This window comes from Rutidosis leptorrhynchoides, chromosome 7 (assembly GCF_046630445.1).
Source record: "Rutidosis leptorrhynchoides isolate AG116_Rl617_1_P2 chromosome 7, CSIRO_AGI_Rlap_v1, whole genome shotgun sequence".
Taxonomy (NCBI): Eukaryota; Viridiplantae; Streptophyta; class Magnoliopsida; order Asterales; family Asteraceae; genus Rutidosis; species Rutidosis leptorrhynchoides.
Window position 1 is genome coordinate 84490689 of NC_092339.1, and position 13618 is coordinate 84504306.

The window sequence follows — 13618 nt, forward strand, 5'->3', positions numbered from 1 at the left end:
TATGGATCAATAACAATTAAAGAATATAAAATTAATCTTTAAGTTATGAGTTCGAGTTTCGCCGTAGAAAAATGAATGTGTGTATTTGTATCACATACATCAATTGTTAATTTGCTCTAAATTTAAAACTGGATTATATTCATACGTCAACATATAATATATAATTACATTTACATGAACGGTTAAGCGAATTTAGAGGTGCTAAATTAAAATTGATTAAATTTTCTTTCACAAAATAAGCAAAAAAGATTTTGTTAACGACACTTCTAAGGACTACGGTTAATATGGATTTTAAGTCGTTGCATATGTCGGTAGCCAGACAATTTTATTATGACGGCTCTTAAAATATACAATAATTTTAAGTCGTTAGCAAATCCATCCATGACACATTTCTCATATCGTCTGGGGGGTAAAGGGGAGGGGTTTTACTTGACCGTGTCCTTAGATCGGTTTCAATGTTTCCTCTCGAGCACCGATGTGGGCGGGATTATTATCGCTGCATTGACATAGTCGAAACGAGATATGATCGCAATGGGTGGTTTAATCCCCCTCGGGTGATCCAATCGCTGTTCGAAAAAAAAATCCTATATTTAATTACTAATAAACAAGTACTGTAATTAGTTTAATTTGTAAAAAATGAAATGGAAAAAGGAATAATAATATCTGAATTTGAGAGGTAAAAGTAAAACATACCCATCTTTATTCATCAATTCAAAAGTCTCTATCCCTCTATACCCACTTTCACTACTCTCTCTCCCTTTTCTTATTTCTAATTCAAAATTCAATTTCATTCGACACTGTCTTGACCCAAATTCGAAACACATAATAATCAACTTAATTTATTAATTTTATTAAGTAAAAAACAATGCATCACCAATCATCTCAAAACTTTGATTCAGACCAAGACAACATGAATGCTCTGTTAGGTTTTGGAAATGAACCAACTTCATGGCTTTCCGGCGAAAATCTCCGCCCTTTATCACCGTCCCACCACCGTAATAGTGCCGCCGGAAACGTTGACCGCCGTCTTTACAATGACCTTGTTCAGATCGTTCCCCTTGTTCAGTCATTGATTGTATGTTATGTTTGTTCATTTGTTTTACACACTCACTGTGCTGTTTATATACTTTAAATTTAGGGTTTTTATTATTGACACTTGTTTCAGTAAAAAAGATGATTTTTAGGTTCTTTATTGATGAATTAGAAATAGTAGTGTTATGTTTATATACTTAAATTGGATTAGGAGTTTCCTAATTTTGGAATTTTATGAAATTAAAGTAATTGAATATCTAAATTTGAAATTGAAATTGGGGATGTTTTGTGTTTGTAGGATCAAAAGGCAAATAGTTCGTATACTCGGAGAGGATCAATGATCAAAACCAAGACACCTTCAATCACTAATAAGGTACATTATACTGATGTATGATCTTGCATTTCACTTTATACTTTGTAAGTTGAAATATCTGTTTTTGTATTGCTATGTTTGAATTATGACAATTTTGCAAGATGCAAGTTGTTTTTTTTTCTTAAACAACAGTTTGGGATCACCCAGGGGATTAAACTACCCACGCGATCATCTGTCGCAGTTGCATAACCCGCCCTCAACTGCCTTGGAGGAAACACGGACCAATCCGAGGGCATGGCTGGTAAACCCCCCGCTCCCCGCTGCCCCCGCAACGCAATGTGCGAAAGGCGAGGGTGGATTTCAAAGTCGGGGGATAATCTTGTGTCCCGGGAGTCGGACTCTTGAACTCTAACAAAGAGTATTATTTTCCTGAATGTTATTACGGACTATTCGATCATAGTTAGGGTTTATTAAATAACTCAAACTATATAGTCTTGAAGGTGTTGATGTTCTGAATTCGATATTTCAGATGATTGAAGCAAAAAGTAGGAACGCTCAATCGATTCCCGGGAAAAAGCGTCGGGAGGATAACGGGAATGAACAAGATGGAGATGAACGGTTCTCCATGTTTTCGTCAAACGCGATTTTAACGAAGGAAAAAGAAGAATTGGCTAAACTGAAAGAGAAAGTTGCAGATCTGCAAAATCAGTTGTTAGAGAAAGATGAAATCTTGAAGTCAGTTGAAGCTTCAAAAAATGAAAATAATTCCGTTCGTACCGTTCTTGATCAAGTGAAAAAACAGGCATTGGAAAAGGATGCGTTACTTCGATCTACTCAAGCACAATTAGCCGATGTAAAGGTATGTGTATAACTACTTGTTTTTCTAGAGGTGTCAACATGGGCGGGTCCGGCAGGTTGAGTAATTGGCCAAAACAGATAATTTGTTGGTACTGATACAAACTGTTGTTTTGATCCTTTTGTCAAATATATTGGTGACTCGGGTCAACGATATTTCATTATTTCTTTACTCTGGTCTACAGATTAAACTTGCTGATAAACAAGCAGCTGTAGAGAGGCTACAGTGGGAAGCAATGACTTCGAACAAAATGGTCGAAAAGCTTCAAGAAGATCTGAATGCTATTCAAGGAGAGATGTCATCGTACACGCTGTTATTCGAAGGCTTGTCAAATGACAATATTACCCTTTCTGACCAAGAGTATGATGTCATCCCACATAGTGGCTACTTTCCTGAAATAGTAAGCTATACACCACATGTAGCATCTCATCCACTATTGGTTTAAAGTCATTGCAAGATCTAATACATTGTTTGATTGTTCGTATAATACGATAAGCAGGATGATATGGATGAGTTGGATTTGAGCAAAATGGGCGAAGCACGAGAGGCTTACATGGCTGCCGTTGCTGTTGCAAAAGAGAAGCAAGATGAAGAGTCGATTGCGTTAGCTGCTAACGCTAGGTTGCATCTGCAATCGCTTGTTTTAAGTTGATTTGTGTTAAAGTCAACAAATTGGGATTCAATCACTAGTTCTAAGAAGTTGACTATTGTAAAAGTCAATGAGTCTGGAGATCATATAATGTCATTTCTTGTGATCCCCTTGTTGTGTTATCTTGTACTTATAACTGATATTTATGTTGGGATTACATAACTAGGTATAATACTTTTTGTATTATGAATTGTGTGAAATGAGAATTGGGTTTGACTTATGAGTGGTAAAAGTCAACATTTGACATTATTGAAATAGGAATGTGCAGAAGAAAGACTAAACTTTGTACCCTAATATAAAATATCAATAGGTGCCAATGGATTATTTTACTATTATTATGATTTTTCTAATATATGAATGTGAAATACAGTGTATAAACTTAATTCTGTTATAATTCAGTAGGCTTATAACTACCTTTAGTGGCCTATGCTTAGCAATAAGACTTCTTTTTATATAAGATTTGAATGGAGAGTAAAGAATAAGACTTGCATATAATGTAAGAATGGGTGCATCATATGCTTACAATTGTATGCATATTTATACTACAAGAATCACTATACAAAAACTATTCATGTTCATTTTTTCAAATGAGGAACAGTATAAAAGATATGGGGTAATAATATTGGTCATTCACTTAGATTTCATATCTTGTATAGTCAATGATATCATAACACTCCCCCTTGAATGACAATTTTATTAGAGAACAACTAGTACTGCATCGTTAAAAACCTTGCTAAAGAAAACCCAGTGGGAAAAAACTTTAGCTAAGGGAAAAAGAGTGCAGCATAGAGTTGACTCCCCCTGAAGTGGACATCGCTGAGCTATTACATCTTTTGAACATGCCTCATGCCAATATTGTGAACGTGTTTTCTGAAAGTAGCAGTTGGGAGTGATTTGGTGAAAAGGTCGGCAGAGTTGTTACTGGATTGAACATATTTCATTTCAATCTGGTTGTCTTTAATGAGATTTTGAGTATATGAGAAAAATCTTGGAGGTATATGTTTTGTCCGGTCACTTTTGATATATCCTTCTTTCATCTGTGCTATGCAAGCTGCCTTATCTTCATAGATAGTTGTTGGACATTTATCGCGTTCTATTCCACAAGAATCGGTAATGAGTTGTGTCATTGATCTCAACCAAAAACATTCCCGAGTAGCTCCATGTAATGCAATCACTTTGGCATTATTTGATGATGTTGCAACAAGTGTTTGTTTTTGAGAACGCCATGATATTGCAGTACCTCCATTTAAGAATACATATCCAGTTTGAGATTTAGCTTTATGTGGATCAGATAAATAACCTGCATCTGCATAACCAACCAAATCTTGTTTTGATTAGTTAGAATAAAATAATCCTAAATCAGTAGTTCCTCGAAGGTATCGAAATATGTGTTTGATCCCATTCCAGTGTCTTTTGGTAGGAGCAGAGCTGAACCTTGCCAACAAATTAACCGCAAAAGAAATGTCAGGTCTTGTACAATTTGTAAGATACATAAGAGCTCCAATTGCACTAAGATATGGTACTTCTGGTCCAAGAATATCTTCATGATCTTCACATGGACGAAATGGATCAGCTTCAATATTGAGTGATCTAACAACCGTAGGAGTACTTAATGGCTTTGCCTTGTCCATATTGAAACGTTTCAAAATCTTTTCAGTGTATGTTGTTTGATGTACAAGTAAACCATTAGGCATATGTTCAATCTGTAAACTAAAGCAATACTTGGTTTTTCGAGATCTTTTATTTCAAATTCTTTCTTTAGAAGTTGAATGACTTCATGAATCTCTTTATTTGTACCTATGATGTTAAGATCATCGACATAAACAGCTATAATCACATATTCGGATGTTGTTTTCTTAATGAAAACACATGGGCAAATAAGATTATTTGTATACCCTTAGCTTATCAAGTAATCACTTAATCGGGTATACCACATGCGATCCGATTGTTTCAACCCATATAAAAAACTTTATGATTTAATGGAATACATTTCCTTGGTTCATTAAATGCTTTTGATACCTTAAACTCTTTAGATATATTCATATATATATCACTATTAAGTGATCCATATATATAAGTAGTAACAACATCCATGAGATGCATTTTTTAAGAAACTGCCATGTTGATTAAGTATCTAAAAGTAATTGCATCTATTACAGGAGAATAAGTTTTCCTCATAATCCATTCCTGTTCTTTAAGATAAATATTGAGTTACAAGTCTGGCTTGACCTTGTAAGTTCATTTTTCTTATTTCTTTTTTTGAATTAAAATTTATTTGTATCCCATACGTTTCACATCTTTAAAAGTGATAACTATTGATCCGAAAACTTTTCTTTTTATTGAGCGATTCAAATTTAGCTCGTATTGCTCCTTTCCAATGATCCCAATCATGTCTATTTTGACATTCCATGATAGATTTTGGTTCTGGATCATCATCATCATTCATGATGTCATATGCAACATTATATGAAAATATCTCATCAAGATTTTTCATTTCATTTCGATTTCATAATATTTTTGAATGTACATAATTGATTGAAAATTTTGTATTGACATCATCAATCTCCTCTGCAGAAGGAGTATTGATTTGTGGTTCTTCTTGAACACTTTCTTTTACCTCATTATCAGCTGATTTTCTTTTTCGAGGATTTTTATCTTTGGAACCAATTGGTCTCCCACGTTTCTGGCGTGGCAAAGACTCATGAGTGACATTATTGCCAGCTTTTAGAATTTCAATTCTAGCTGAAGCATTTACTGCTAGTATATACGATTTAGTCACTCCTTTTTGTATCTGTAAATACATCAGGTAATTTATTTGCAAGTTCTTGCATATGTATTATTTTGGAACTTTCTTTTCGCATTCTTTTGTGAGATGATCAAGATACATTAATTTATATTCACATCATGAAATATATTTTTCTTTATTTTTCATTTCTCCTCCTAATATAGGGAACAATTTTTTATTATAATGACAATCAGCAAAATGTGCTGTAAAAATATCACCAGTCATGGATTCAATATATCTTATGATTGGAGATGTTTCATATCCAACATATATTTCCATCCTTCTTTGAGGAACCATTTGTTGTGGTGGTGCAATTAAAAATACACTACACAACCAAATGTTCTAAGATGGAAAATATTTGGCTCTCGACCAAAATTAAGTTGGTAATGGATAATATTTATGACTTGCACTTGATTTAATGCGAATTAATGTCGCATCATATAAATTTACATGTTCCCATATAAATATTGAGAGTTTTGTACTCATTTCCAAATGTCTAGTTATTAGCTGTAAGCGTTTATCTATTGATTCAGCTAAACCAGTTCTGTGTATGTACATGAACAACTGGATGTTCAACAACAATCCCTGTAGACATATAATAATCATTAAATGCTTGAGATGTTAACTCACCAGCATTATCAAGTCACATCCTTTTAATGGTGTAATCAGAATAATGTGTTCTCAATTTAATAATTTGTGCAAGAAACTTTGGAAATGCCATATTACGGCTTGATAACACACAAACATGAGACCATCCGCTAGATGCGTCTATTAGAACCATGAAATATCAAAATGGTCCACATGATGGATGAATTGTTCCATATATATAACCTTGAATTCTTTCAAGAAACATTGGTGATTCTTTCTCAATATTCATTTCATTAATCACCATATGTGTTTTTCATTAATCACCATATGTGCTTTTCATTAATCACCATATGTGCTTTTCATTAATCACCATATGTGCTTTTTCATTAATCACCATATGCGCTTTTCATCACATATCCTTTTCACCATATGCGATTTTAATCATATGCGCTGCGCTTTTCATCATATGCACTTTTCATCATATGCGCTTTTAATCATATTCGTTGCGCTTTTCACCATATGCGCTTTTCATCATATGCGCTTTTTATCATATGCACTTTTAATCATATGCGCTGCGCTTTTCATTATATGCGCTTTTCATCATATGCGCTTTTCATCATATTCGTTACGCTTTTCATCATATCCGCTTTTAATCATATGCACTTTTAATCATATGCGCTGCGCTTTTCATTATATGCGTTTTTCATCATATGTGCTCTTAATCATATTCGTTGCGCTTTTCATCATATTCGCTTTTCGGTGCTACTTAGGTATTTCTCATTTCTGTTTATCATTGGCTGATAATCATATCCATTATGATATATATCAGAGAAACTTAAATAATTTCTCTTTGATTTGGGAGAAAACAAAGCATTGTTTATCAGAAAATTCGTACCATTTGGTAATATGAATTTTTGCCTTTCTCGTTCATTTTATCAAGTTTGCAATACCTGATATAGTATTTATAATTCCTTCAGTTGATTTCAAATTAATGAAATATTTCTTAGATTTGAGTATAGTGTGTGTGTGGTACCAATATATGCAATATAAATATTCCCACCATGTGATTGATTTTGTACTTTAGCAGTATTCATATTAAAATTTCAACAAGATAATCAAAAATTTATTACCTGCAAACAAGTTACAATCCGCAGTACATAAAAGATAACACCTAATAAACATATGTGTTATGGTCTAAAATTATTTATTTAGAAGTGACACATAACAACTTAGACATCTTAGAAAATCAAACCATTCAAGTCTCAATGTAGCTCAGAGTTTATTTAATCAAGATTTTTTAACAGATTCACTCTCGTTTTCTTTTCTTTTGGGACTTATTTATAGAGCTAAACAAGATGTTCATGTATTCAAGAAATACTAGACTGATGATCCACGTTACCAGATCATTAATAAGAATCTCCGGGATTCTTATAAGAGCGTCTACTAACATCTTCAATTTTATTCTTTCATGGATCACCATTATTTCTTGATAATTATTATCGTATCTATCTTTGAGTATTTTCCATAATACACTTGGATCTTCGATCATATAATATGTAGATTCTAAGAACTCGTCAATATGTTTGCTAAGAAAAATACTTGTTATTGCTTTCTCTTGTTCGGAACAATTGTTATTTTCATTCAGGGTTTCTAAAATACCGATTGATTCGAGATGTTTTTCTACATTCATAACCCATGTTAAATAGTTGTTCCCACTTGATTCTAAAGGAGCAAATTTAAGCCTTTTCAAATTCGACATTTTCTATTATTAAAAAGATGAACAACATAAATTATAATCATAATCAACTTCTATTCATAGACAAATAATAAAATGAAATTAGAATCATTTTATTCATAAGTAGCAAACAACAGAATAATTGCATGATTACAAATGATAAAATCACAAGGGCCTGATAGAATATAGGTTCATCCGGTGGTATATTAGCAACAATGATGATAGTTAGTATGACCAATATAATAGGAAAAATCATCCTTGTGTGAATCATCTTTACAAAAAAAAATAAAAATAAAAAAATTTGAGAGTGGTAATCTGAGAAAATGAAGATTGATTTGTGAAAATGTGAAAACGGAGATGTTTATTTTATATTTGAAAAATATAGTCGTTGTAACATCGTCAGTTGACGTTAACAACCGTTATGTATATATGACCGTTGTAACGTCGTTAGTTGACGTTAACGACTGTTATATACTCGTTGTATTAATAATAATTTTAATAAAAGAATTTTATTAGTAATAATACGATTACTATAAATACATTTAGTATAAATACGAAGATTAAGAGAATAAACATATTATGTATAAATAATAAATTTAAGAATAAACATTAGTATGCATTAAACAAATAATGATTAATTGCATAAGTAATCATAAATGTTAGATAACATAAATATAAATGTTAGTGAAGTTAATAAGAGTTAGATTACAGAAATATAATTCAGGTGGTATAACCGACCATATATAACTTAAATAACATAAATATAAATGTTAGTGCAGTTAATAAAAGTTAGATTACAGAAATATAATTCAGGCGGTATAACCGACCATATATAACTTAAATAACATAAATATAAATGTTAGTGAAGTTAATAAAAGTTAGATTACAGAAATATAATTTTATTTGTGATGATAATAATATTTACCTTACTAATAAATAATATAAGATATTGTTAAAGAATTTCTTACCTTGATTATACGGAGCACTTCGTGCTGATAACGTGTTATAATTCAGTAGGCTTATAACTACCTTTAGTGACATATGCTTAGCAATAAGACTTCTTTTTATATAAGATTTGAATGGAGAGTAAAGAATAAGACTTGCATATAATGTAAGAATGGGTGCATTATATGCTTATAATTGTATGCATATTTATACTACAAGAATTACTATACAAAAACTATTCATGTTCATTTTTTCAAATGAGGAACAGTATAAAAGATATGGGGTAATAATATTGGTCATTCACTTGATTTCATATCTTGTATAGTGAACGATATCATAACAAATTCCAATGGTTGGTACAATTGTATAAAGTATCCAAAAATTAGTATGCCAGCAGACCATCAGTTATGATGGATTATTTTATTTTATACTATAATTTTTGGAAAAAAAATCAGCAAAAACTGGAAGGCTTGCCAATGTTTATATTCTGCTCCTTCAAGAAATCCAAGATTGCATTTTTCTGCCAACTTTTAAAACTCCTACATTTACATAGTTTCAAGTTAGTAAGAACCCAAAAGTTCAATAAACTTGATTATGTTATAAAATAAAGGATTTTACTAAGATGCATAAAACACCAGTACAATCACACCATAAAGTTAATAACCAACGGCCATGTATAGGTGTTACATGCGTCTTAACGACAGCTCTTAAGGTTGTCGTTAGAAAAATCGTAAAATAGAATAAACATTAGAGTTGAATTATGGTTACTTTTGATCAAGATGAGCGAGAACTTCGCCCCCCGGGAATGCTAATTTAGTAACCTCGTATGAAACTTTGATTGCTTCCCGCCAAGTTCCACTTACGCCCGCATCTTCGGTGTCTTCCATCGGCAACGAATAACCCGATAGTAAGTGGCCCACCCAAACATTATGTTTCCTGCTTGATGCATCAATCAAAATATGTAATATACTAAATGATAGTAGTAAATTAAGATAAAGTTAGTTAAAATAGTTAAACTTACAGAATAACATCCATATGCCTCGGGACATAATGTCCACCGCCAATCCCGAGAAGGATCTTGTTTTTTCCATTATTCCTAACACCGTAAATAATACAAAATGTAAGAATAATTGCGCGCAACATAACATCTATATCAAACATGTTTTTTTTTTTAAAAAAAAAAACATACAATCCTTAACTTTTAGGATAACTAAACCAGTATGACGTTTACCTGCGCCAATCTCCAACAGGAACTCCTCCGTCAAGCCCTAGTCCTCTCCAAACTAACTGCAATATAACATTACAAAGAATATTACTGAAAAGTTCATTTCCAGGAATTGGATTATTATTGTAACTAAATTTGACACATTATTATTTATATAAACTCCGCAACTGTTGGACAGAAACTGTTTTGGGGTCAACCAAACCTGACCCAGTCTGTTATTTGGAATTTAACAAACAATCATACCTATCGACCCAAACCCATTTGACCCATTAGCCCACCCTCTCATTTTGTTACCCCTACTAAGTATCCAATTCTTTTAATGCCTAACTTCTAAAAATGGTGTTAGTATTCTAAAGTTTAGTACAGTTAAGTGTATGCTTAAAAGAGATACCGAACTAAAGCAATTGCTTGTGCTGCATCCTGCCTCTTCCAATACTCTTCTGTGCTACCTGATGATATTACAACATCAAATAATCAAATATAATTTTAATTAATTGAGGGTTCCCATTTCAATGAGCTTGATTAATATTTTTCGAAAATAAAAATAAAAATTGAGCAAATGCCTTATTTCTAAATGTTATACTGGAACTATGAAACCAAGTTTAGAATTTTCTCCACAAATACGTACCAATTTCTACAAACATTGTGGGAGAATCGGTTAGAGGTCCGTGATGTGTGGCCTCCAGTGTAACCTATATCCCATAATTAACAGATTATAACTAACCATGTAAAAGGCAAATTATGTACATAAATATATATACATACCTCAAATTCAGGAGTCAAATTATGTGATTCTGCAATGTCCTTTAACAGTCTCAACCACGGGCCCATTCTGGCGTTAGGAGGTGCAGCCCAACCAGGTTTTCCGCCAGCTGGCGGCACCTCATCATCTCGTAAATGAGGAACACCTACAATACAAAACATCATTAACAACCAATGCACAATTACAACAGAATATAACATGTCATACAAATTTTGAAATTTTAGTAGAAATCATATACCAATTGGATGAAGGGTTAATGCAGGCCGTTTCGAAGCAGCCGAATGCCTGCTGAGAAATATAACCTCATCTACAACCTCTCCAGTAGCAGCCTCCCATCTTTTATCCAAATGATCTTCTCTAACGTTTGAATTATCATGCTTTAATAACCTCACTTCTTTGTTCACATAACTAGCAATGTCCTGTATCACACCACATTATAATTGTTAAGCATAAAAAGCACATCTTTTTATATTGTTTTTAGTCTGGGTCATTTTCTAATTTATTCATTTTTTTGTGTATTTAAAATTTCCAACCTTTATAATCTATATATGTATCTTTCAAACTAAACAACTATATAAGTTGCCACTTCATAAAATAAGTAGAGTTACATCTTCAATTTACAAGTTATATGACTATGGATGATGGCATCGGGCCGGGTTTAGGTAATTCCAGACCTGAAACCGGTTAAGAAAACCCGTCCTAAACCCAGACCCAGACCCATACCCGATGGGTTCCCATTTCCAAACTAACTAGCGGGTAAACGGGTATCCCACGGGTATTCAGGTTCCCATTAGTAATCAGTATTTAATATATGTATCATGATCATGGCTCGAGCTCATGTTTCTATTAGCAATCTTTATCCTTTTTCAGCTTATGCATTTAGGTGAAAGGGTCGAAAATGGTAACTAGATAACGAGGTTAAGCCGAATACGAAAACTTTATTCGTTTACCCGTTTATGAAACAATATATGGAATTGAGAGTTTGTTACATTAGAATATATGTATCAAACATGTAATAAAATTAACTACTGCATAAATAACAGTTCACTTCAACTCCTCAAGTAAGTTGTCCCTTTAATAAAATATATATACACATTAACGACATCGTTGTGGTGTAAGTAGCGGATTACTAAAAGCATACAATATATATACACCTTAAGGACAACGTTGTGGTTGAAAATCATAAATAAAAACATCAATGGACAAAAAGATATTTTTGGGAGAAATAATAAATCATATAATTAATAATTAATTTAATTTTGATTAATACTCCGTAATAAATAACAATATAAGAAATCTGACCTGGAGAAAAGGGCCGGGGTGCCAGCCTGGCATGGACAAGAGGGCGGATGCAGGGCCGATGGAAGCAGGGTCAATGGTGGTGGCTACCACTAACGTAACCATTTGTCTTTTAAGGTGCGCCCAGAAACTGTTGATTGTGAGGCTACTACGGGCACCGGTTATCAATCGTCCGGTTAAAATATAACAAACCATTTTCTTGTGATTATTTCAACAACCTGGCTTTATTAACCATTAAGAATGAGAATGTTCTCTTTGTACCTTAAAGCTTGTATAATTACACAATTAGTCCCTAAACCCTCAAATGTTAATCAATGGATCATAGGTTAATGGTTTGCACTTTACAACGTTAATGGATGTCTAATGATATCTATCCGATCCGATCCGCTTAAAATGGATATAAATGATTTAATGGATAAATATTAGATATATATATGAATATGAATTATTATTGCATCCAATATAGATGACAATATTTGTTTAAGGATGAAATGAATCTGAATTGACCCGGAATACTTTAAATATATAAACATATTATATACAAATATAAATATATATCACTACAAATACTCTCAATTATATATAATGTAACATCCCGCCTTTTTTCGTTGAATTATTTTAACGCCCGTCTTTTTTTTTTGGATAATATCTTTCGTTATCTAAATTCGTATCCCCCGTTAATAAGTGTTTTCAATATTTTAGTTATTAAATTATAACATCTCTCGTTTACTCTAGCGTTTTTAAAATATTTCGTTTGGTTAATTCACGCACCCGCTTTAAACTCGAGGGACCAAAATTGCCAAGTGAGCAAACTAGTTGACTAGGTCAACTAGTCAACCCACCTCCCACTTACTTCCATTTTCCCTCCCATTCACCATTATCTTTTCTTTTTCTTTTTCTTTCTTTTCTTACTAGCAACAAGAACCCATTTTTCTCCATCAACACTAAATCATCATCTAAATCATTTCAAGGAAGCTTACAACAAAACAATTTGTACTTTTGGAATCCTCTCTTCATCCTCTACGTTTTGATAATAATCTCATCTCTTTTGGGTAACTTTCTAAAAACTCTAGATTTCATGTTCTTGGTGTTTTTGACTTGAAATGGTGTTAATTAGTGTCTATGGCTCAAGTCTAACATGAACATGTGTTTGGTTTGCTCAATTTGTTTATTTTGAGTAACTAGCTTGAATATGAAAAATGGGTTAGTTTAATCCTTGATTTTGGTTGAGTAAATGTTGTTTAAATGTTAAAGCTCATGTATTAAATGTGTTACTAGCATCATTAGCTTCGTTTTGGTATGTAGGTTGATTTAGAAAAACTCCATTTACAAAAATTGTTGAATTCATGATTTTTGGTTAGGGTTTGATGAACTTTAAAATGAACTTTTGATGCTTTGAATGCTATGAAACGTTGTTAGTAAGTATTT

The 13618-nt window shown here is 32.5% G+C and overlaps 2 protein-coding genes across 2 annotated transcripts; one reads left to right on the forward strand and one right to left on the reverse strand.

Annotated features, from left to right (window-relative positions):
• Window positions 1–830: 830 nt before the first annotated feature.
• LOC139858598 (protein MICROTUBULE BINDING PROTEIN 2C-like) lies at window positions 831–2994 on the forward strand. Its single transcript, XM_071847430.1, has 5 exons — window positions 831–1075; window positions 1331–1405; window positions 1875–2204; window positions 2386–2601; window positions 2701–2994. Exons 1-5 carry the CDS (start codon window positions 866–868, stop codon window positions 2851–2853), a joined length of 984 nt encoding a protein of 327 aa, XP_071703531.1. The 5' UTR covers window positions 831–865; the 3' UTR covers window positions 2854–2994.
• Window positions 2995–9340: 6346 nt separating this feature from the next.
• Window positions 9341–12369, reverse strand: LOC139858021 (D-aminoacyl-tRNA deacylase-like). The gene is made up of 9 exons (XM_071846877.1): window positions 12194–12369; window positions 11130–11310; window positions 10894–11036; window positions 10757–10820; window positions 10525–10577; window positions 10135–10190; window positions 9925–9999; window positions 9672–9839; window positions 9341–9442 (listed from the first exon to the last, which is right to left on the reverse strand). Exons 1-9 carry the CDS (start codon window positions 12293–12295, stop codon window positions 9355–9357), a joined length of 930 nt encoding a protein of 309 aa, XP_071702978.1. The 5' UTR covers window positions 12296–12369; the 3' UTR covers window positions 9341–9354.
• Between the last annotated feature and the right edge of the window lie 1249 nt (window positions 12370–13618).

Coding starts and splice junctions, on each gene's coding strand:
- LOC139858598 (XM_071847430.1), top strand. CDS start 866: ATGCATCACCAATCATCTCAAAACTTTGATTCAGACCAAGACAACATG. Junction 1,406..1,874: donor CACCTTCAATCACTAATAAG/GTACATTATACT, acceptor TCGATATTTCAG/ATGATTGAAGCAAAAAGTAG. Junction 2,602..2,700: donor GTGGCTACTTTCCTGAAATA/GTAAGCTATACA, acceptor TACGATAAGCAG/GATGATATGGATGAGTTGGA.
- LOC139858021 (XM_071846877.1), bottom strand. CDS start 12,295: ATGGTTACGTTAGTGGTAGCCACCACCATTGACCCTGCTTCCATCGGC. Junction 11,037..11,129: donor ATTAACCCTTCATCCAATTG/GTATATGATTTC, acceptor TTTGTATTGTAG/GTGTTCCTCATTTACGAGAT. Junction 10,821..10,893: donor ATTTGACTCCTGAATTTGAG/GTATGTATATAT, acceptor TATGGGATATAG/GTTACACTGGAGGCCACACA.